General features: G+C 42.8%; 2 protein-coding genes across 9 annotated transcripts in view; one reads left to right on the top strand and one right to left on the bottom strand.

Moving 5' to 3' along the window:
* LOC120572498 (B-cell scaffold protein with ankyrin repeats-like) overlaps positions 1 to 20962 on the bottom strand; it is a 28510-nt gene extending 7548 nt beyond the window's left edge. The window contains exons 1-11 of the mRNA XM_039821837.1: positions 20710 to 20962; positions 19880 to 20275; positions 17666 to 17808; positions 17420 to 17558; positions 17158 to 17300; positions 12413 to 12527; positions 11383 to 11579; positions 3621 to 3684; positions 3517 to 3546; positions 3343 to 3399; positions 1552 to 1614 (exon numbers count right to left, since the gene is read on the bottom strand). Of these exons, the coding sequence (XP_039677771.1) occupies positions 1552 to 1614; positions 3343 to 3399; positions 3517 to 3546; positions 3621 to 3684; positions 11383 to 11579; positions 12413 to 12527; positions 17158 to 17300; positions 17420 to 17558; positions 17666 to 17808; positions 19880 to 20275; positions 20710 to 20722 (1360 nt within the window). The 5' untranslated portion in view covers positions 20723 to 20962. The remainder of the gene's footprint in view (positions 1 to 1551; positions 1615 to 3342; positions 3400 to 3516; positions 3547 to 3620; positions 3685 to 11382; positions 11580 to 12412; positions 12528 to 17157; positions 17301 to 17419; positions 17559 to 17665; positions 17809 to 19879; positions 20276 to 20709) is intronic.
* Positions 20963 to 24419: 3457 nt separating this feature from the next.
* LOC120573137 (serine/threonine-protein phosphatase 2B catalytic subunit alpha isoform) overlaps positions 24420 to 25133 on the top strand; it is a 68513-nt gene continuing 67799 nt past the window's right edge. For 6 of the 8 annotated variants that reach the window (XM_039822615.1, XM_039822613.1, XM_039822616.1 and 3 more), the window contains exon 1: positions 24421 to 24699. In XM_039822615.1, coding sequence (XP_039678549.1) covers positions 24639 to 24699 — 61 coding nt within the window. In that variant the 5' untranslated portion in view covers positions 24421 to 24638. Of the gene's footprint in view, positions 24700 to 25133 lie in introns of all 8 variants that reach the window. The other 2 variants (XR_005641645.1, XM_039822617.1) reach the window with 2 other exon arrangements.

Genomic DNA, 25133 nt, shown 5'->3' with positions numbered 1-25133 from the left:
ATGGCTGCATCTGTCTTTTTGTGAATGATTGATAAAACCAGACCCCCCCAGACTAGAGCAGAGTGATAATTAAAGCTTCAGTGCATTAATATGCAGATGGAAACTCTCAAGTCTGAGAAAGTAATGGTATCCTGATGGCCTACCGGTTAAGATTTTTGCAATGTCCCCCAGTTTGGTTCTGACTGGGACCTTTTGTTGCATGTCGACCCATTCTATTTCATGTATGCTTCTCTACTGTATCCTCTAAAGGCATTTATTATAACTCCACGGCCTCTTGCTAGTACCGGGTTGGACTCCCCTTTGCCTTCAGAACTGCCTCAAGTCTTTGTGGCATAAATTCAACAAGGTGCTGGAAACATTCCTCTGAGATTTTGGTCCATACTGATATGACGCAGTTGCTGCAGATTTGTCAGCTGCACATCCATGATGCAAATCTCCCGTTCCACCACATCCCAAAGGTGCTCTATTGGATTAGATCTGGGGACTGTGGAGGTCATTTGAGGACAGTGAACTCCATGTTCAAGACACCAGTTTGAGATGATTTGAGCTTTGTGACGTCTCACATGGCGCATTGTCCTGCTGGAAGTAGCCATTAGAAGATGGGTACACTTAACCTGACTCCACCAGATGGATTGCTTCGCATTTGCTCGGCATAAAAACTGGAGCTCGCGAGATCAGGATGGTCTCACGAGGCTAGGGTACACTGTGCTCATTAAGAAAAGGGATGGACATGGTCAACAACAATTCTTACGTAGGCTGTGGCATTTAAATTATGCTCAATTGGTACTGAGGGGCCCAAAGTGTGCCAGGAAAAATATCCCCCACACCATGACACCACCACCACAGCTGTCTGAACTGGTGACACAAGACGTTGTATGTTATTTACGCTAAATTCTGACTCAACCATCTGAATGTTGCAGAAAAATTTGAGAGTCATCAGACCAGGCTACATTTTCCCAATCTTCTATTGTCCAATTCTGGAGAGCTTGTGTCAGTTGTAGCCTCAGTTTCCTGTTCTTAGGTGACAAGAGTGGCACCTGGTGTGGTCTTCTGCTGCTGCAGCCCATCTGATTCAAGGTTCAACGTGCTGTGTTCAGAGATGCTCCTCGGCATAACATGGTTGTAATGAGTGGTAATTTCAGTTACTGTTGGGGGGTTAGGGTAGTCTTGTATTGCCAGACCTATCTCCACAGCACTGTGTCAGCTCCGGAGTAGGGTCTGGCTGCACCGCCTATCTATTCTGGGATAGGGGAAAAAACACTTTGGCATGTTTGTATTTTTCATTCCTCAGGGATAACATGCTTTATCACAGCACTCTACATCCGCTGAGCCAGACTAGGGTTAGGTTAGATGCTATTGAGCAATTTTGAAGCTATATCCAATCTAGGGACTACAAGTCAAGATATGTCGGCCTCTGCTGCTTAGATATCAATCATTCTTTTTGTAATCTGTCTCTTGTGAGTTCTCCAACTATATGGAAGTGCAATACTAAATGGCTGGAGTGATGCTTTAAGTGTGAATCAACCTGAGATCACGTCACCTGACACTCACCTTGTTTAGTGGGAAGTGAATACAGATCAGCATTGTGCTGCGGTGTCTTCTTCTTCTGGAACACTGTAAACACAGAGGAGTTTACAATTACATTAAATAGCCTATTGAGCTTGCATCTTTACAATTCCTCCACAAGATGGCGCCATACCCTAAACTTAACAAACTGACTGGAAAGCTAAAGATGAATAGCCTGCAGAAACAAACATCCAATTTATTGTTTCAGAAAAATACTAATATAATTGAATCTAAATATCTGTAGAATAACAGCTACCCTGGTTTGTTTTGGCAGATCTTAAATCTATGTTTCTCTCAGAGAAAGACATATTGTACACATTCAGCTCTGGATTGAATTAAACAACATGAATGATGCTTTTGGTTTGGTAGTGAGCGCTCAGAATGAAAGGCAACACTGTTTAGCTGTCAGAGGCAGTGGAGCTGTGGCTGTGTGACCAACACTGGATTGAAATTCAACATCCACACCCTGCAAGATAATCCCACCTCTGACCATTTCCTCCATGACAGCGTCTCTCTTTTCCACTTCATGTTCAAACACAGCTTGCTCATAATACAAGCCTGGCTTTATGGCTTAACTCAAAATAAAATTGTGAGTGGAGTACAGCTCAGGGGCAGATCCACATGACTGTAGCTTTGCCTTGCTTTACATTTCCCTCCATGTAGTTTACATGCATATTAATTCCACTCCGTAAGATTGGATTTCATTTACATTACAGCATTTCAGTGTCATTGAGCTCGAGACGCTGCTGCTAACAAAAGAAAACTCCTCATTATTTCCACTTGTGCAGTGGACTCCAATAACTGGCTCCTCGCCTAATCCTCCACCAAGCCTCATCTCTCCTCTCACATCTTTTACTGCGGCAGTGGGAGTGAGGAGCAAAATGTGATCCTTGTGTGGTTTTGAAGCTCTACTGTCTCAATAGATGGAAACCTCAAAATCCCTCTCCTTTCTCTTGTGCGCTCTGGGGACAAGGACGATGGAAAACATGTGTAATGACTTATTCTGGCTGACTTGGCCTTGGTCTGGCCAAGATTGGTTGCAGATGGCAGCCTGGTGGTTCCCTCTCTGTTACTGAGAGGATGGTTAGGATGCAGAGAGTTCAGTGGTGCACTCAATTTCTTTTTTTTGCTTTGTAGGTCCCATTGGGCAGAGAGTTAGCTTACTAGATACAAGCAAGCTCAATAAAAAGCTGCATAATGGAGATGGGCACCTGTTGCACACTTATAATCATTTGTGTGAGTTTTGAATGCGCAAGTGATGGTTAGCAAGGGGTTAGTGTAATATTATCGGTGGGAATAACAATTAATTGCGGCTGCATGTGTGCATGTTTGCATTTGCAAGATGAAAAAGAGAAGTCGCAGCCACTTTAATGATTTAAAAGCCTTAATAATACCAGTCACTTTTGAATGTTTCATCTACATAAAATATTCACGCAGCTGAAATTGAACAGTTAGAGACTGTGGGCTCTGGATGCAGGCAAACGGGGCTTTCTCTTTCCGCACTTTTGTGTTTTGCGGTGGAGGGAGCGACCATGTTCGTGTGGTTTATGGGATCAAAACAAACTGCATTGCAAAAAGCATCTCGGCTCTATTCAGCAGCACTACACTGACAATGGCAATTGCACATTCCAGGCTTTTCCTCCCTCCCACATGATCTCCCAAATTCCCTTTCAATACTGTGCATAACTGTGTTGTTTTTACTCCAAATCAGCTCTATCATGTCTTTGTTTTGGAAGAAAAGGGAGTAAAGTATGCAACAAAAGGGTCATAAATTACCTTGGGTGATGTAAGGGGTTCCGCTCTCCATCCCTTGGGTGCTCTCAGGCCGTGGTGTGTTTTTTTTTTTTTTTTTTTTTTTTTTTTTTTTTTTTTTTTTTTTTTTTTTTTTTTTCATGCTTTTTTTTTTTTATATGCAGGCCCATCAGCAAGGGGAAAATATTCAGTGGTCGGAAATGAACAGCAACCCAGCATAATGATGTGCTGGGGGGAAAAAAACAATTCCATTACCGGCTTTCCTTTGTCCTCCTTCCACTTCCCATCAGTCCTTCACTCACCTGCAGTGCACATCATTTCGTACACACTGGCATCACCATTGTCCTTGCCTGAGTTGAACGTATTCTGCAACAACAGAGCGTGGAGAGATGTGTTTTATGCCTCACTCAAACCACAAAGAAGCAGCTCAATAGAGGCAATTTGGAATTCAAGGGAAGAAATGTTTTATCTAGTTATTTTGAAGCTAGGGGTTTACTTTGTAAGAGTGGATTTTTTTTCTCAGTATTCATGCATGTTTGACAAATCTTGATACAATACAGGCTGATTTTTGTAAGAATATGAATCTGTCCTCGGCTGGCTCACTACATCCATCGGCTCATTTTCTCACCTGTATCCTCCTTCCAAGGCACAATAATAAAACATAAAAGCAAAGATGACTATCAACTAAGCACCCTTTAAGCTCTGTTACAATATTGGCTCATAGCTCACTGAATGCCATGGTTTAATTTTCAGTGTTTGCATGTCAGATGTGACAAAAGATTGAGATTTTTGATTGAGGGTTCTCATCACATCTGCTAGGACTGCAGAAAGCAGTTTCCCCTCTGACAGCAAAGCTGCTGCAGAGTTGGCCTATTTGGTAATAGCATGGTGAGGGGTATGATCAGGGTAATTATGAAATCAGACAATCTTCCCCTTTCAGTCCAAACATATCATTTAGTGAGCAATTCAAGACCCTTGGCTTGATATCTAGACAGATCCGCAATTAGATTGAGATCAGATTGAGATACGGATATTAATTTACTGCCATATTTCAGCTTCTGATAGCGATATGAAGAACTGAAGAGTTGCATGCATCATTCATTTGGAAATGACTTCTTGTGAAAATCTGCTTCTTAGAGTAGTTATTTTGACAAGGAAGAAAGAAAGGGAAAAGCAACAAAAGAAAATCCTGTTTGACAATGTACATAGATATTTTCTCAAATTTGCGCAAACCACTTTGTATTTTAAATCAAAATGTATTTACTATGTATTAAAACAGACGCTGAGCTGTATTGTAGATTTTGCCTTCAGAAAGATTATAGCAACGACATACTCTTTTATAATACTAATGCCTTATGATTATATTTTATTCTTTTATCAGTTTAAAAGATATATTCTGAAATCAATAACAGAAAGCCCAGTCAGTTATATAAATCTTTGCAGAATATATGAGATACAGCTCACTTTGATCACAATATCCTCTATATAACCCGCCACGCTCTGTGTGCAGTTTCCAAGCAACACAGCCACTCATGATGACTCAATTACAATATTACACTGTTCCTAGTAGCCTACTGCAAATTACTTATTGGTTGCCATGAATGCATTACTTAACAGTGCAGGTTCATAACAAGCCTAACAGGTAGAAAGGACGGGTTAATTACCACCGCAGCTTGAACATCAAATTATAATAGTTGGATGCTGTGCTTAAGCACAGTGTGGTATTTTCAGAGGTAATTTCTGTACAGGGGAGGGGAATTTATTTACTAACCACGAATGCTAAATCATTTTACAGATGTCTGAAACTACAGGAGCCCCCGGGGCATTCCAGACAAATTCAGTTTCACCGCTGCAATCCAAGCAGCAGTGCTTCAGATGAATACAGCAGGCATGATTTTGTAGAGGGAATGCAAATCTTAAAGTTAATCTAGTATAAGATAAGGAGTGTAAATCTGTTTTCAACAGCCGATATGGTCAGTTCACAGGCCGGCTAGCCTCGACTCTTAGTGCCAGCATGATGAGTCTCTTCTGACTGTGGTTTCAGTACAATACTGTAGTGTTCGATGCATGGCAGATTGTTTTTTTTTTTGGCCATAAAAGCCCAAATTTGGTGGCCTCTGGCACATTTTAATGGCACTATTCCATCATATACACTGATCTTAATTATTGCATATTTTAATTAGTTTTCCTAATTGTAAATGTGGTGAATTATTGTAAAGGAGAATTATGCTTCTTGTGTGTTTCAGCCCACACAGTTTGTAAATAGCTATATTTCAAAACACGCCTATTCCTTACTGATCAGAACTTTTGTGATAAGAATCATTAGACCATATTTATTATCATCTAATATTAGCAAAATGTATTGTTTTATATAGGTATAATACACATTTATCAAAAATAAAATAAAAAATGCCCCAAACGAGTCCACTGAACAGCAGTGCTCAAAGTACATACTGTACAGATGCAGTGGATTGCAAAAATTGAGCCTCAGCATCTATGTCACTAAATCATAATGCCATGTAACGTAAGTGTTTTATTATTAGCATGCCTTACAGTTTTAAGAAAATTTAAAAAAAAACAGTTAACATTACCACTCGTCTTTTGGTTTTCATATTAAACATGTACCTTGGCCTCTTGTGCTCCGCGGAGATCCGCTCTACAGTCTTCTATTTGTTTATTCTTTTTTACGTTGAAACACAAGAGCAGAGGATATTAATCATAGTGTAGTCTCGCTTTGCCAGACCTTCCTCCACAGCGCTGCGGAGGAAGGTCTGGCTAGTCCACACAGCATTCCGGGATGGGAGAAAAACATGCTCTGGTTTGTTGGCATTTCTTTAAACCAATCACAATCGTTATGGGTGGTGCTAAGCGCTGCACAGAGCAACGGCACCTCTGCAAAATAGCCTCGGAAGGGTCAGATTGGACAGATAGTCTAGCTAGCTGTCTGGATTTACCCTGCAGAGATCTGAGGAGCAGTTAACCATAGTCCTCAGAAATCCACCAGAGTTTAGAATGCCAACACAAAGAAAGCGGAAGGTAACGGTATCCGGCCTAAATGAGTGAAATCCGGCAGAATTTCCATCGGCAACGGAACAATCCCTGAAGTGGAACGTCGTGGATATAGACTAATGATCGCGTGAATCACGCTCATAATTCTGCAGCAACGGTGCGCACATAGCCTGTGATGGAAGTTTTATAACTCTGTCTGTCAAGGGAGAAAGTCTAATGCAATGATAGGGTTAGTATGTTACCTTTGCCTAAATAGCGGCCTTTTCTTAAATACGGCTGGTTCTGTGATGTTGGCAATTCTAAGCGGATGCACGCAGTGCGCAATAGAATCAAATGAGGCGCGTCAATTATCGCTTTCAGTGCGTTTGTGCCTTCATCAGCGTGAGAAATAGAAAGTGTGGCGTGTGAGCGTGTGAACTGGTTGAAATGCGTGTGTCTCATGGTGAATGCGTGAGACTTGAGAGCCCTGTTTCCCAGATAGTGTTACCCACGCCGACTAATATTTTAGCATCTTAGCATGCTAGCATTTGCTGATTAGCACTGAACACAAAGTACAGCTAAACCACAAATGTCAACCTAGTGGCACAAGAAAAGTCAGAAAATCACCAAAGTCAGCAGGATTCTATCCATTGACTAGATGTTGAGATTTTTTCACTGGATTTTGCCCAGTTGGTGGCACTAGATAAGAAATCAGGGGATCACTAAACTCAGTAGGCTTCGGACCCTATTTTAATGATCTAAGCGCATTGCGTGAAGCGCCTGGCGCGGGTGTGTTTAGGGCGTGTACGAATCCACATTTGCTAGTTTAACAGCGGAAAAAGGGTCCGTGCGTCAGGCACATGATTCAAAAGGGTTGTACTTAGTGTCTTAATTAATCATAGGTGTGTTTTGGGCGTAACATGCAATAAACCAATCAGAGTGTCATCTCCCATTCCCTTTAAAAGCCAGGCGCGTTTGGACCTTGGCGCGTTGCTATTGTGATGGAGGATTTGCTGAACAGGAAGGAGAGATTTTCAGGAGAAGAAACTGATCTGCTTGCGCGTGAAGTGATAGTGCGCAAGCAGATCATATCATAATACGATTTCACTTTGTAATATTTTTTTTATCTTCTGCATGTTTGTGTGCTGCTCCGTTTCCCTGTGTGTGTAACAAGCATAGTGTGCGCGCGTTGTGCACGAGCCTAGGCGCATATTACTAATGCGCTGGAGGGGAAATTGACAACTGCGCCAGTCTTAAACTAGCAAAGACACTTGCGGCGGGCTTTGCGGCGGGCTTTGCGCTGCGCCGGGTGCAAAATATGGCCCAAATCTTCTGGAGAACATTGAAATACCAATCCATCCGACAGTTGTTAAGATATTTTAGTCTGGAACAAAGTGGTGGACGTCACATTGCCACCACAAAAATATTGCTGAAGACAGACTCAAAATGAACCATATTTCAGTAGTCCTGCGATACAGACGTCACATATACCACTAAGGGATTTTAAAAAATGCGGATGGCCCTATAATTCAAATGACAAACAAATCTCCAAACGAACCAACCAGTGGAATCAACAAATACCTGGATTAGAGTGAAAGGCGTCCATGTCACCTAAGTTGTCTCTTTTGCATTTGGATAGGAGTTTACTTTACACAAACACGTCATGCAGCACATAAAAACTCTTTGTAGCCTTTGGAGGACCATACATGCAAGCTGTATTTATTTATGGGCACATGATGGAATCTTGTTAGGGGCGCAGAGTCCATCTAAATGCCGAGTGACACTCAGCCAAATTTGTGACCCTAAATTTAAATATTAAATAAGGACAATGTGTTTGTGTTAGTAATTGCGATGATCAGGCACAATATTGCAGTCTGAGGACATTAACATGGTAGATACCAGTGGAGCATTTTCTATATTTGTATTCTAGTTATGCTCTCCCTGAATAATTTAGTTTTCCCCTCTGGAGCAGTTCACAGCTAATTAACAAAGAAGTGTGGTGCCAGGGCAGACTAGTGGATCTGACGCAGGCCCTGTGAGTGATTCAGTCTGTGCATGAAGCAGGGGACCCATCCATCTAGGATTTATTGACAGAGTGTTGCTACACTGACGCCCAAATCACTGATGCATCATGGCTTGATTAATTGGAGGTGGGGGAAACACTGCAGATAAGTAAATGGAACTGCAGTGCAAAAAAAGGAGCAAGAACAAAACCCCACCCCACATACTTCCTCTTTTATACTTCCTTTAAAGTGGCCATATTATGCTCATTTCAGGTTCATAATTGTATTTTCAAAAAACACCATATTTGTGTTGTACTGCACATTGCTGCAGCTCCTCTTTTCACCCTGTGTGTTCAGGTCTCTGTTTTAGCTACAGTGAGGCATCGCACTTCTATCCCATCTTTGTTGGGAGGCACACATGCGCAGTAGCTAGGTAAGGATCCCATCAGATAGCTGTTTGTTTCTACAACTTCAGTTAGTACAAGGCAGCCGGGAGAATTCTTCTAAACGAGGGCACACTTCCAACTTTGCGTGGAATACCTGCAGAACAGGGATATTGTATATTTGTAGATTATGGTGAACTAGTGTGTGTTGTAGCAGTGTTTTGCCATTCAGAATGAGTTAGCCACCTCGTTTCTGCTAGTGACGTAGAAAGCCCTGACGATTTTGAACAGCTCACCGGAAGACTGAAGGCAGGATACATTCAGAAACCCGTATATCACTCAAAACAGCATGGATGTTTTTTGTTTTTTCAAGTTTGTATGCGTGTGGAAGCACCAGAGACACAAAATAACACCCCAAATCCCAGAAAAAGTGATTTTTTTCATAATATGGGCACTTAGTTTTAGCTTTTAATTACCCTCTATGAAAACCGAAAATGTCAGTTGCTTGTGCATGTCGAATCTGTCAGTTATGTTACATGTATAGGCTTGTTGAAGTCCCCGTGGGGAGACCTCTGTTTGACTCTACCGCTCCACTGTCAGCTCAGCCGACTCACTACAGATTCACAGCGGGCACTTCGACTCACTAGAGCAGTCTTATCAAACCTTGCTCCATCTGCAGTCTCTCTCAATTAGCAGTGTTGCTAGGGGGATAGATACATTTGCAACAGCTGTTGGAATGTCTAAATTTCCCTCGAGGGGGAATTCTCTATAGGTTGATCCAAGCCATCAAGTTAAAGGTTGTCAGTATTATAAGGGAAGACAGGAGATAAGAGCAGAGCGTTTCATGAATGAAAGAGCATTATGCTACTTGTAATTTCTACCTGCCAAATGGACTACAGATGGAAATTAGCCTTTGGGCTACAATCTGGCACTTTTACGTGTACTGCTGTACATGTTCATTAAATGTGCATTGGATGCTACAAATTCATGGAACTCAAAAGGGGATTTTAACTGCTGATACAAGCTTGACAGGGTGGCCCTAAAACAATGGAGGTTAATGGAATTGCTTGTGGTCACAACATTGAAGAATTACATTGAAAAACTTCTGCACTTGAGTGCAATTGCGAGGTACTTATTTCAGGGGTACTTTTAAACTTCTCAACAGCATGTAAAGTAGTTAAAAATAGCTCCACATTAACCTCTTAATACATACAAATGCTGTTTTTATGTTAGCAAGCTATAGTACCTGCAGCCGCTTAGCATAAAAAAATTAAACAGGGGGAAACAGTTAGCCTGGTTCCTTCCAAAAATAATAATGTATACGCTAACTAATTAACATGTTATATACCAGGGACTTTGTGAGGTTTCCCCTGGTTGCCTGGCAACCTCACGCTGACAACAAGACTCCAGGAAGTTATTGCACCTGGCAAAGTAATAGTCTGGCCATGGATGTATATTTTACATTTCAGTGTTTGAATGAATTTAAAAGTGAGCTTTAGAGGTGCTGGTAGGTGGATTTCTTTTGCACTTTTTTAAACTATTGTACAGAGCCAGGGTAGATTTTTTGCTCTATTCAAATACAAACTGAGGAACTGTCAGTATTCTTTTTTTTCCATAAAAAAGGGATCATGTGCATCTGTAATATGTGGTTAAGTATTTGGAAGACACTTTAGAAATTATATGGTGTTTTCAGCCTGCCATTTTGGCTAACGTTATACCACTGGGCCGCAACATGTCTTTCTTTTAATGATAATGTCCTCACTGCCTAAGGAAATTAGCATCGGAAAATAGCATCGGAAAATACACGTTCATCGTTGTGTCTCTAGATTTATCAAATAAAGGGATGTGCATGCATGAAATGGATCTATTAAATTTGTATTGCAGCAAATGTGCTGCTCCTGTGTTACTCTCTACACAATGAAATGGGAGGTTGATCAGGAAGAGGCTCTTCCTTTTTAACATGGGGAAATGGCAGCCATTACGCAAGAAAATCTCGACATTAGTGGCTGAATTAAGTGGCTGAATGTATGCTGACGACCTGTGCTCTGAGTCATTGTGCATGCATGAACAAACACAGCCTTTCTCCTCTTTGTGGGGCTGTTTCATTAGGAACCTCACAGGCCAAACATATTCAGGATGAGAGGAGGGGAGCGTTGACATGAACCCACTATAAATGTGCCCTGAGCTGGATGTAAAGACACTAGTTAGTAGAGAGTGAGGTTGCCCTTGACATACAGGTCACTCTCTCCCTGCTTTCCATCTTTCTATCCTGTCTATTCTGTTTATTATTGATCAAGCACTACTTAGTCACTCATAGTCCTAACGCTGTATTGGTGTAAGTAAGAGCATTCCTGAATGCTGCACTGCATCCCCTGGCTGTCAGATCTCAAGAGCCAAGGTGCATTGGGTTGTTTTCCTCAGCTGTCAGCAGGTAACTGAAAACTATGGGATTCCATTGAGGTGACATTGCATCCAGCCAGGTCTAGATAGACAAATAATGTCATTGGGTGGATTTAATTAGCTCACAAAGCAATGAACATGAGAAGCTGTCATCAGATATTGACATTTTGAGAAAGGTATTCATTGTATGGACGGTCAATAAAGCTAATACAATATTTTCTAGGACAAATAACAACTGGAGCGCAGCAAAAATGATGAGAGTTGCAAATAGTTAATATGGAAGTAGTTACCAGTGTTTCCTTCAATAAGATGTGAAGCTCTGTATGGCCATGGCTCTTGGCAATCTGGGTGGGAGTCTGTCCATGGCGGTTGGCGGTGTGCAGTGCTCGCTCAGCACCTGGACACTGCAGGAGCAGGCTGGCGACGCTCTTGAATCCATACTGGGCAGCAAAGTGGAGGAGCGATGGTGCATCTGCATGGTGAAGCTCTGATGTGGATATTTACCAGTTGAGTCAAAAATGAAAATTGACAGTACGAACAAGTCCAGTTAGGCCTAAAATGTAGCATTTGTACACATTATTTCCTCTTACAGCAAATATTTCACCACTCACCAATTACTTCCTTCGCAGGTGATAACTTGAACCCTGGTGTAAGCAATCTAACACAATCAGGAGAGTCGAAGAAAGACAGCTTGGAGGCACTTATTGACCTGTTTGTCATGGAAACATTTCCCTATGCTCTTTTAACAGAGTTAAAGATCAATCTCAGTAGCTGATGAAGCCATTAATCTCCCGCATAATGAGCCAAGAAATAGTGGAAGGCTTTCTTTTCATGGTGGATTATGTGTATCTTGCAACAGGAAAGCATTCCAACTGTGAGCCTTATGTTCTAACCACATTGTTGCATAATGTTTGCAGGTAAAGGAGTGAATTAAATGGTAAGGCATTTACATAAATTATGCTATAATGTCTTGTATTTAAAACAACGCATCATTTCAATTAAGCATCATCTGTAACAACATGTAAATGATAATTACTTATGGGTAGATTGCAGTAAGTGTTTCATCATAATTAGGGATTGTATAACTACTCTGCTTTGAGTACCTTGTATCCATTTATACTGCAATGATATATTTTACAGAATTCCTGTCAAGTACCATTAATTTGCGATATATCAGCTATATAGTTTGAAATATTTGATTATGTATCCCTGAACGTCCAGATATAATTTAAAGAAACTTTGGATTTTTCTTTCAGTGTGATTACTCAGCAGATGTTTTTTAATGTAAAGTTCTGAGTAAGCAGTCCTACAGTGCTGTACCTCTTTCAGGTATGTTTTCACACTGCAGTCCCCGAAATCCTCCTGTGGGCATGCCCTCCAACAACATGGAGGACAACTTCTGATCCAGCTTCTCCACAGAGGACTCCTGAAGAGCCTGAAATCCAGAGAGACAGAAACTTCACAAGCAGGACACATTTTAAAATAATAATGTTGAGGCAAGGAAAGTCAGCACAAGAACAATACATACAGCTTAAAATTAAATTTGATGAGCAAACCCAAGCAGCACCTAAATACTGTGTGTATTTTATGGTGAAATACGGTCTATAACATGTACACATGTCCAGCTGTGTCAGTCCAGACTTTTAGTTTGAAACGCTCTTGGCAGATTCTTCTTTTGGCATTGCTCAAGTTTGCCTCATCAGCAAAAGTGACCTAATCAAATCAAGTGTTCGTGTCACAAGGAAGGCTGAAACCTGCCGTCGCTTCATTTCCAGAGAGGACAAACATCAGCAGAAATACGCTGATTCAATAAATTTTCTGTTTTTCTGCGTCTTTCTAATGGCTTGAAGTGGATCGATAATAAGAAATGTTTTTGAGGCAGCAATTGACTCATTTCTATAACTGAGTTGCATAACCATGAGTCATTAAGTAACAGACGACGTTCAAAGTGCCTCAGACGTTATATAGGCCTATATATATATATATATATATATATATATATATATATTCTCCGTGAACCATCACCTTATCGTGGTGGAGAGGTTTGTGTGTCTCTGTGAACCTGAGGGCTGTGTTGTCTGGAGCTTTGTGCTCCTGGTAGGGTCTCCCAAGGCAAAGTGGTCTCAGGTGAGGGGCCAGACAAAGAATGGTTCAAAAACCCCAATGGAAAAACAAGGTAGAAATGGAGTGACCCTGCCCGGAGGAAGCCCGGGGCCCCCGTCTGGAGCCAGGCCCAGACGGCGGGCTCGTCGGCGAGCGCCTGGTGGCCGGGTTTGCCACGGAGCCCGGCCGGGCACAGCCCGAACAAGCTACGTGGCTCCCATCTCTCCAGCCCATGGGCCCACCACCTGTGGGAGGAACCGCTGGGGTCGGGTGCGCTGCCACATGGGTGGCAGTGAAGGTCAGGGGCCTCGACGGACCAGACCCGGGCAGCAGACGCTGGCTCTGGGGACGTGGAACGTCACCTCTCTGTGGGGGAAGGAGCCGGAACTGGTGCGGGAGGTGGAGCGCTACCGGTTAGATCTGGTGGGGCTTGCCTCTACGCACAGTCTGGGTTCTGGAACTGTACTCCCTGGATAGGGGTTGGACTCTTTTCTTCTCCGGAGTTGCTCAGGGTGTGCGGCGCCCGGGCGGGTGTGGGGATACTAACAAGGCCCCCGGCTGAGCGCCCGCGTTGGAGTTTACCGGGTGGACGAGAGGGTCGCCTCCCTACGCCTGCGGGTTGTGGGGAAAACTCTGACTGTTGTTTGTGCGTATGCACCAAACAGGAGTTCGGAGTATTCGGCCTTCTTGGAGACCTTGAGTGGAGTCCTGCATGGGGCGCCGGTGGGGAATCCATTGTTCTGCTGGGGACTTCAACGCAAGCGCGAGGCAATGATGGAGACACCTGGAGAGCGTGATTGGGAGGAACGGCCTCCCTGATCTAAACCAGAGTGGTTGTTTGTTGTTGGACTTCTGTGCTAGTCATGGATTGTCTATAACGAACACCATGTTCGGTACATAGGGATGCTCATAAGTGTACCTGGTACCAGAGCACCCTAGGCCGAAGGTCAATGATCGATTTTATAATCGTTTCATCTGATCTGAGGCCGTATGTTTTGGACACTCGGGTGAAGAGAGGGGCAGAGCTGTCAACCGATCACCATCTGGTGGTGAGTTGGGTCAGGGGGTGGGGGAAGACTCTGGACAGACCTGGTAAGCCCAAACGTGTAGTGCGGGTAAATTGGGAACGTCTGGAGGAGGCCCCTGTCCAACGGACTTTCAACTCGCACCTCCGGCCGAAGCTTTTGGTGCATCCCTTGGAGGCTGGGGGCTTGAACCAGACTGGACAATGTTCAAAGTTTCCATTGCTGAAGCTGCGCGAGAGAAGAGCTGTGGTCTTAGGGTCTTAGGTGCCTCAAGGGCGTGTAACCCACGAACACCGTGGTGGACACCGGTGGTCAGGGAAGCCGTCCGACTGAAGAAGGAGTCTTTCCGGGATATGTTATCCCAGAGGACTCCGGAGGCCAGTTGCAGGGTACCGAAGGGCCGAAGGGCTGCAGCCTCTGCCGGTGAAAGAGGCAAAGCAGCGGGTGTGGGAGAAGTTTGGAGAGAAGACATGGAGAAGGACTTTCGGTCCGGCACCAAAGTGCTTCTGGAAAACGGTTCGCCACCCGGCAGGCAAGGGGAACCATCCAAGCTGTGTACAGTAAGGATGGGACACTGTTGACCTCAACTGAGGAGGTAATAGGGCGTGGAAGGAGCATTTTGAGGAACTCCTGAATCCGACTATCGCCCTCTATGTTAGAGGCAGAGCTGGAGGATGACGGGGATTGTCGATTCGTTTCCCAGGCGGAAGTCACTGATGTAGTCAAACAACTCCACAGTGGCAAAGCCCCGGGGGGATTGATGAGATCCGTCCAGAAATGCTCAAGGCTCTGGGTGTGGAGGGGCTGTCCTGGTTGACACGTCTCTTCAACATTGCGTGGAAGTCTGGAACAGTGCCAAAGGAGTGGCAGACTGGGGTGGTGGTTCCCCTTTTAAAAAGGGGACCAGAGGGTGTGTGCCAATTACAGGGGTATCACACTTCTCAGCCTCCCTGGTAAAGTCTACTCCAAGGTGCTGGAAAGGAGGGTTCGGCCGATAGTCGAACCTCAGGTTGAGGAGGAACAATGCGGATTCCGTCCGGGTCGGGTGGAACAACGGACCAGCTCTTCACTCTGCAAGGATCCTGGAGGGGCCTGGGAGTATGCCCAACCGGTCTACATGTGTTTTGTGGATTTGGAGAAGGTATGACCGGGTCCCCCGGAGATTACTGTGGGAGGTGCTGCGGGATATAGGGTGAGGGGTCTCTACTCAGGGCCATCCAATCTCTATACGACCAAAGTGAGAGCTGTGTCCGGGTTCTCGGCAGTAAGTCGGTTCGTTTCCAGGTGAGGGTTGGCCTCCGCCAGGGCTGCGCTTTGTCACCAATCCTGTTTGTAATATTTATGGACAGGATATCGAGGCGTAGTCGGGGTGGGGAGGGGTTGCGGTTCGGTGGGCTGGGGATCTCACGCTGCTTTTTGCAGATGATGTGGTCCTGATGGCATCATCGGCCTGCGACCTTCAGCACTCACTGGATCGGTTCGCAGCCAAGTGTGAAGCGGTTGGGATGAGGAGCAGCACCTCTAAATCGGAGGCCATGGTTCTCAGCAGGAAACCGATGGAATGCCTTCTCCAGGTAGGGAATGAGTCCTTACCCCAAGTGAAGGAGTTCAAGTACCTTGGGGTTTTGTTCGCGAGTGAGGGGACAATGGAGCGGGAGATTGGTCGGAGAATCGGCCGAGCGTGCGGTATTACATTCCATCTATCGCGTTGTGGCCGAAAAGAGAGCTGAGCCAGAAGGCAAAGCTCTCGATCTACCGGTCAGTTTTCGTTCCTACCCTCACCTATGGTCATGAAGGCTGGGTCATGACCGAAGAGAACGAGATCCAGGGTGCAAGCGGCCGAAATGGGTTTCCTCAGGAGGGTGGCTGGCGTCTCCCTTAGAGATAGGGTGAGAAGCTCAGTCATCCGTGAGGAGCTCGGGTAGAGCCACTGCTCCTGCGTCGAAAGGAGCCAGTTGAGGTGGTTCGGGCATCTGGTGAGGATCCCCCTGGGCGCCCCCTGCGGAGGTGTTCCAGGCACGTCCAGCTGGGAGGAGGCCTCGGGGAAGACCCAGGACTAGGTGGAGGGATTATATCTCCAACCTGGCCTGGGAACGCCCGGGATCCCCCAGTCGGAGCTGGTTAATGTTGCTCGGGAAAGGGAAGTTTGGGGTCCCCTGCTGGAGCTGCTCCCCCCGCGACCCGACACCGGATAAGCGGACGAAGATGGATGGATGGATGGATGGATGGATATATATATATATATATATATAAACTTTAAAGTTTGAGGTATGCTCACTGCTTGTTCTATACAAACAATATTCTATTTACTTTTTTTACCGAAAGTAACATTACATAAATAAAGTTTAGAAATATGAATGTACATCTTTATTATGATGTTGCTGTTGAAAAGTTTGGCTGTGTTGCCAGTTAGTCTGCAACTGCAGTAGCTTGAAAAACACTCAATCCTACATTTTCCATAATGCAACTCCATAGCATTTATTTGTTAGTCCCTAGTCTTGGTGATAGGTCTGGCTACACTACCTATCTATTCTGGATAGGCGAAGAGACGATGAGAGACTATGTCTCTATAAACAGATAGCTGCATGTAAATGCAAATACTTTTTTTTTTTTTAAGTTAATAAAAAACTAAATTGTTGTCAGATGATAGCCGATGGGTTCTGAGATTGCATTTCGGCCAATGTATTCCGCCTCTTTTGCTCTTCAAATGGATAGTTACCTGCATGCAGCCAAAGCCTGCTCAAACTTGATTGGTCAATTTTACTCAGACTACAAACGGACTACAGTACAAATGGAAACCAGAGTGCTTCCAATACCAAAATCGTGTCCTGTTGCCTACAGAATCTGCATTCATATGCAAACATCTGTTTATAAAGATTAGTGAGACCCTCCCTGCATGGTAAATACTCATTTGAAACAGCCCTTTAATGGCTTTACCTGACACATGAAATCTACAGGGTCTGCTGCCTTTGCCAGAAGGCAGGTTATTTCCTCCATGTTGCTGTAGTACTGCAGCTGTGTCTTGATCAATGGCACCCCATTGCTATACACAGTCACTCTTACATATCCTGCTGGAAAATCTGCAATAGAAAACATACAGAAACCGTACACAGACAGGGCTAAGAAATAATATTGGTGACTAAAGATTATCATAAGTAATTTAATCATACATGCATTATTTCGTTATTATTTTGTTCACCTGGTGCATTGACACATAGGATCCGCTCATTCCAGCAGACAGGCTTCAGTCTCAGCGTCTGATTCTCACCAGTGAACTCCAGCTCAGTGTCGCTGCCAGCCGACTCATTTTTCAAAAGAATGAACACTTCCATAGAGCTCTGCCAAAGAGACAGTAAAGTAAACTGCAGTGCAGTAAGTGCTAGGGATGCTTTATTAAAAAATAAAAAAAATAAAGAAATGGCTTACTACTAACTGAGTGACTCACCCCACATGGAACTCTGGAGGGAACGGCCACAATGCTGGATCTGACACTGTGGGCTCCAGTTGACTGCATTTGTTCCACCTTTTGCTCTGATCCCAATAGTTTACGTGTAAAGGGGTTGACATTTGCCGCTGAGGCTAATGCACCTACAACAGATGGGAGATTGAACCTCATACTTAATTATGCACCAGTGATGTCTACAAAATGGGTTTCAGAAACCATGAGCTGTCCGGGGGCATTTTTTTTAAAATGGCAATGTTGGTCAGTTGATCCAAACAGTAGGCCTAATATCTCGCCAACTAAAAGATGTATTGCCAAGAAATTTGACATTTATGGTCCCAAGGGGATGGATCCTACATACTTTGGTAATCTTTTACTTTACCACCATCAACAACCGCTATACAATTGCTATACAATTTGATGCACACATTTATGTCCCTCTCAGGATAAAGTGTAATCCTTAATCTTTTTTATTGAGCACCATTAACAGGTCAACAATTCAGTGGACTAAATACCTGCAAAACTATTGACATTCCCATCAGCCTTTGCTGTACTACTTTGTGATTAATGAAAATAAGCAAATCTTAGAAACAAACTAAAGTAAGATAAGAAATGGTAACACCTGCCTAGCACAATAACATTGTCAATGATTGTACATGCTAGTGAGCATGTTAGCATTAACTGAACACACAACTGTACCTCAGTAGCCTCACAGTAGCATGGCTGTAAAGAATCTTCTTGAGAATCTGTCTTGTTATTTAAAACTGAATTAGGTGGAAAAACTCTGGGGTGTGTGTGTGTATATATATATATATATATATATATATATATATATATATATATATATATATATATATATATATATATATATATATATATATATATATATATATATATATATATAGGAGCTACGCAAAGAGAAAATATAAATATAAACAATCTTGTCATTTTCATCACTGTTGATTTAACTTCTTTGGCAGTTACCAGAGAAACCAGTCATGGAGTGCACTTTCTTCACCTGTTTACATGGAAACCCCGTCTGTTGCATGTGCTAACAAACAAAAAGCATAATCCTATATGAATAGGGAAGCCAGGTACTTGTGGGTTAAAATATAACTGTTCGTGGGATCCTGGCCTGAAGCACTTCATTGTATCAGTGCAATGAAGTGATGCAGAGTGCACTTGAATTTGCATGGCTCACGAAGAGTAGTCAGTGGTGGCCGAAGAGGAAAGACTGGCTATTTGCATCAGATGTTCCTCCTGCACACACACCTGTTTAAATACAAGCCCCCCTCTTCTGCTTTATAATTTTATACAAATATTGCAATTAGGAAACACAGTGAAGGAGGCAGAGGATAATTGGCCGGGCCGATGAGGACATGCTAGAGATACACACAGTTTCACCAGAGCAGTCTCTGCAGCTGGTACTGTTGAATATTGCACATCAATCTTTAGCACACACAATTCGCGGGGAAAAAAGTCAGTAAACAGGTTTCCAAGCTGCTGCTCAGGCATTCTCACCAATAATGAGCATTCTTTTCCCCTCGCGTTCATGGCAGGGGAACGGCAAGGCCATGTGAAATTTTTCCTGAAGGAAGGGCATGCTGAGGAGGGTGATTGTGTTCTGGGTTTGCAAGACTAGGATGCACACTGTGTATACATTGCAGTCTGTTTTACTGTCATGCATTAGGACATTTCAATTAATTATTCATGAATTAATTTTATTACAAGGATCATTGTATTAGAGTTTAAGTGGGCGAAATAATAATGTTGGAAACTGCAGCATTCAGATTGGAATAACACTTTTCAGATTAGAATGTATTGAATATAAGTACAACATATTGGAGTTGTGGGGAAACTGAGGTGGGATTTCATAGCTCACTGGTTTCTGAAATCAGGGCAGGGACCTCCAGGATTCTTTGTGGGCATCCTAGGAGGCCCTCAATAAATTGTAATAATTATAAAAAATTATTTGATTTTACTATAAATTAATTGATTCTGCAGAGGTTGGTAGAGGTGGAATAATGTGAAAGAAAGGGCATTTATTTTGCACTTTGAACTTGCTTTCTATAGCACAGCCAATACTAAATCATAACTAAAGCCAAAATCCTCTCACATGGCGCTCAAGACAAAATGTTTTCTGACACAGGTGGTCAGGGATATTTGGTGGTCAACAGAAACACCACATTAAAAAGCTTTTAGGAGCCAATGCCCTACCTTTTCTCACAATATCTGTCACAGTGGACAGGTACTCATGAGCATCTTGTTCACTGGAGACCTTCAGGCACTCGTCACCGTTCAGGGGCACCAGCTCCAGCAGTGGGGTCAGACTCTCCACCCCACACAGCAGCACCACCACATGAGCTGCAGGACGCAATACACGGGCCAGGAAGAAGCGCCGCTTCTGGCACAGACCCTCCAGCATGCCCTTGGAAAGGATCAGGAGCTTGCAGGTGTAATGGGCCAGCCTGAGGAAGTCGTCCTGCCGGCTGGACACTGTGGCGATGTCATAGCAGCAGATCCCAGCCTCTGAGATTGGACCGGAGAAGACTGAATGCAAATAGGTGGCCCATTGTTCTGCCTCCGATTCATAGATGATTAACAGCTCCTCAGCTGCAAGAAAAAGTATTCACATATTCTATGAAAGAAACTCCATATTGCTCCTACCTGAACATCGCATCTATGTTGCTTAGGTTATATTTATAGCAAAAGAGTCTCCAAACTTTTCTTCAACTGACCCACATAAAAAAATGTACTCTTTGCTGTCACTCTCAGTGTTGCATCTTAAAATGTAACCTACTCTTTGTAGAGGATGCAGTAAAATGGCTTAACTGTAACACAAATCTGGATGCTGTTGATGTTGCTTCAACATTGACTTATACAAAACTTTTTACTACAACATTTTTCAATATTGTCCCAATATATATATTAAATACTAATCAAAATGTTGCTCTGAGCATTGGAAACTATCACATATTAGCAAGACTCATATTTCAAATCAATAATGTAATGGATAAATAGACTAATAATGCAAAGGGACAGCTTACCTGAATGGCTCATGGCTACAGTGCTGTTTGTCTGAAGGTCTGACTTCACAGTGACATGGAAAACAGCACTGCTATTGTCAGGAGGAGCTCAGATAAGAGGGAGTTTCCTGCTCCACCAAAATGGACAAAGAAATTAAACTATGTCGTTGTTTTTAAAGTGGACATAAAGCCTGTTCTCTGGTCTGGTGAGAAAGAACACGTTTGGATGTGGGGTTTTTCACAAACAAAACTTTACCACAGCACTAGTTCCATGACAGCCATTCTAAGTAATTTAATCAGTGGACTTAAATGTATTCCATGTGATTTTAATGTGATGGAAAGTTCCCAAAACTGATTCAGTGGTTTGGATATGAAAAGCTTGTCATCCAAGTTTAGCTTTGCTGTCAACATTTTTACTGGTACTGGCACTACCAAACCTGGCTGGTACATAACATGGGTAGTTATAAATTTGTAGTCATAAAAAGCCAATGTCTTGATAACGTTTATTCACTAAAGAGGGCGGTACAGTAAGATAACAAAATGGTCATTGTTTGTATAGTTATAATATTTTAAAAGTGTACTTTTGGTGGAGAATTTCTGAGTGATATATACAATATTTGTATATATCTTTATGTCTTAAAAAACACCAAAGCTACAGTGGAAGTAGTCTAAACTGAAAAACATACAAAATAACAAATAAAAAAAAATCATAGCTTACTGTTTTATGATATGCCATTAAAAAGAAGGGAAACAATCTGCAAATAATAAACACAAAGGTCGCTGTCAAGCAGATCAGAAAGAAAAAAACTTGAGTCACAGACTTGACCAGAGTTTAATTAGGTCTGCCGTGGGAGCCAAAGCAGAGCACTAGAACCTAAGGTGTAGCCTGACAAGCCAGGCCCACATCAAGATGTTGAAAATTATTTGCTGTCGCTAGGGTGCGTCTAGATTTCTAGGCTACCTAAGGTGTGTTTAAACTAATTATCTGGTGTGAATGTCTCCACTACAGGCAAAGATAAAAAGGCTGTGGGATGTTCTGACCTACTATGCACACACACACACACACACACACACACACACACACACACACACACACACACACACACACACACACACACACACACACACACACACACACACACACACACACACACACACACACAGTCCCCAGAGAAATGTTAAACTCAGGGCTTCATTAACTGCCTCCTCCTGCCACATAACTGACTCATACCACAACAGTGTCTCACTAATAGCAGTTTGCCTCCATTTATTTCCTTTGAGCAGCAGTGGGTTAACTGAAATGCACAACTGTTGCCTAAAAATGAGCAAGTGAAAGCTAAGGTGTCCTTCAGACAAATCGCCAGTACCATGTACCTGATGATGACTCACCATTTCCCATGCATGCAGATCCACACTCTTCCACTTACTCACATTTTCTGTATGCCTACTCTGATCTGAGCACACTGATCACACTGACACATCTGGTGTCACACTAACTGCCTACAGCTCAGCACCTCTAAGACGAAGGAGCTGGTCATTGACTTTGGGAGGTCCAGACCAAGACTGCGACCAATCCAGCTAGAGGGAGCTGAGGTGGAGGCTGTGCAATCCTACAAATACCTCGGGCTGTGGCTGGATAATAAACTGGACTGGACAACACACATCAGCCACCTGTACAGAAAGACACAAAGCAGGTTGTACTTCCTGAGGAGACTGCGGTCTTTCAACATCTGCAGCAAACTGCTGTTGATGTTTTACCAATCTGTGGTTACCAGCGTCCTCTTCTACACTGTGGTGTGCTGGGGGGGGGGGGCAGCATATCCAAGAAGGACACCTCCAGACTGGATAAACTGATCAGGCGGGCCGGCTCTGTGGTCGGCATGAAAATGGACTCACTGGTGACGGTGGCAGAGAGGAGGACACTGGACAAACTGCTGGACATTACTGACAGTGGCAGCCACCCCCTGCACACCATCATCAGCAACCAGAGGAGCCTGTTCAGTGGAAGGCTGCTCCTTCCCAAGTGTGGGACCAACAGACTCAAGAACTCCTTTGTCCCTCATGCCATCATACTGTACAACTCCTCACTCGGGGGGAGGAGGAAATAGGGTAAAGAGGACAGAACAGAGAACAGAACACTGTGCAATAAATTATTAATAATCTACTCACATACATACCTGGACACTCTAACTGCTCTTAACTGCTAATTTATGCTAAATGTCATTTAGTTATTAACTGTATAATAACACAATACCATACACAGTCCTATATATCTATATATCTATCTTTATAGTTCATTGTTGTTTTACTGTTTGTTTATTTTTGTAAAAATATTTAGCTAAAAGTTTATTGTTATTCTTATACTGTATTTTTTCTATCTTTTTTCTATTTAAAGAGTGTTTTTGTAAGATGCTAAAATCTAATCTAAGATGGGAAATCTAATTTTCATCCCAAATGGATCAATAAAGAGAAGCACAAAGACAGGACATTCAACTCTCTTCTGGATCGGTAGTGAGTTCAACTGAGCAGGACAAGTCCTCTATAGCACACAACAAAACAGTCAAAACCAGCTACTTTTCTGTACCTAGTGACATGGAGACAAATAAAATGGCAGATTAGCCATGACCTCAATACAGTAAGCAATGTTATTACCAGTGTAAACAAACAAGACTGAAGCTGCTAAACTTGTCCTGAGGGTGGCACTAGAGGAAAAGTATTTAAGAATCCTAACTAGAAAGATCAGCAGTTCACCAAAACTATCTGGATTCATCCTCTGGGAACTATGAAAATCCACAGCTAATTTGAAAGGAAATGTGGCCTTTATGTAGAGGTATAGATATTTGAGATATCTTTCTACTGCTATTGTTGTGTTGACTAAAAAAGTGGATACAAATAAAAATGATACAGATGATTATATTTTTGAATGGCCCTGATCTACCGAACACCAATTTGGTCCAATAAAAAAAAAGAAGGAAAAGTTTGTCTTGACAAAAAATTTAAATAAAAAAAAAACATATTATTTACTATTTGATAATTTTGACTGACTAATTCATAATGTTTAACTTACTGTCTGATAATTTTGACTTTGTATCTAATGATTTTGACTCTCTAAATTTGACTCTTCATCTCATAATCTTTTACTTAAAATGTTTGACTTTTTAATCTCATAATGAGTGACTTACTTTCTCATAAATGTCCACTGTATATCTCATTAACTGGACTTGGTAAGACTATTCAAGTGCATTGGTTTTAGAACATCTCGCCAAAGCACTGCAGTTGAACACTGGCACATTTACAGAAATGTTGATCAATGTGTCTTTGTAAATAAAGAAATTAAATAAAGATTTACCTTGAGCATTTTTGTATTTTTTTTTTTATTTGAAACTTTTTATCCATTTCTTCTTCTTTTTCTGGTGGGAATAGGTTTCCATACTGAGAATATATTTCCACAATTCATTCAAATACAGTCCAAATACATTTTCAATAGATAGATGATTTTGTGTGTGTGTGTGTGTGTGTGTGCTCAATGTAATATATTATCTGCTTTTGTGAACAAATATTAGGTAAAAAACTATTCATACCAGGCCACATTGACACAGAAACAGCCCTTTGATAAAAGTGAATCTACAGGCAGAGTGGCAGCCTGCCGCTCTCCACCTATAGAAAGAGTCGCTGTGAGTTGGGGGCGGGCCCTGTGGGTTAGCATGTTTGACTGCACACTGCGCTCAGACAACTTGATACAGAGTAACAGTAAATCAGACAGAGCAGCTCCTACAGCACCAGCAGTGAAATTGTAACCCCGTTGCAAGTATTTTTGGCCGCTGATAGGACCGAGTGAGATCACTGCGGTCTCTTTTCTCGGATAGACTCAAGAGTTGTTCGGCAAGAGCAACGTAGGGACCGTTTTCAGTCTCATTTCTGCTATATCTCAATATTATATCACACTGGAAATGTCCGAAAACAAGCCGAATGATGAACCGAAGTTATCTACGACGGACAGAGTGGTGAAATGTAAGTGTAATTTTTCATGCCACGCTGAGCGAGACGCTACCACAGCTCTCTCTGTGACCAGCAGCAGCAGCAGCAGCAGCAGCAGCACACTTGGAAGAATTCTCTTTCGTAGCAGCAGCAGCAGCAGCAAATGTAGACGCAAATTGTTTGCTGGCTATGGAGGAAGAAGGGTGTTAGCCGAGCTATGACAGCAACAGTAAACTAGGAAGTGAGGGTAACTCCAGTTTGTAGACCAGGGCAAGAATATTTCTAGAAATCTATCACATTCTGCCTGTGAGGCGTGATATAGCCGCTTGCATGTATATGCACCGTTTTCACAACAGCCAGCAGTGTGCCAGATGCATGATCAGTTTAATCATATATCAGGATACACAGTGCACAGCTTTACAGTAGGCTATGCATGCAGATATTGTACAAGCATTGCATTCAACCCA

The sequence above is a fragment of the Perca fluviatilis genome, chromosome 14 (genome assembly GCF_010015445.1).
Source record: "Perca fluviatilis chromosome 14, GENO_Pfluv_1.0, whole genome shotgun sequence".
Lineage (NCBI taxonomy): Eukaryota > Metazoa > Chordata > Actinopteri > Perciformes > Percidae > Perca > Perca fluviatilis.
The sequence above is the reverse complement of the archived record's forward strand: the minus strand, read 5'-3'. Positions and strand labels throughout refer to the sequence as shown.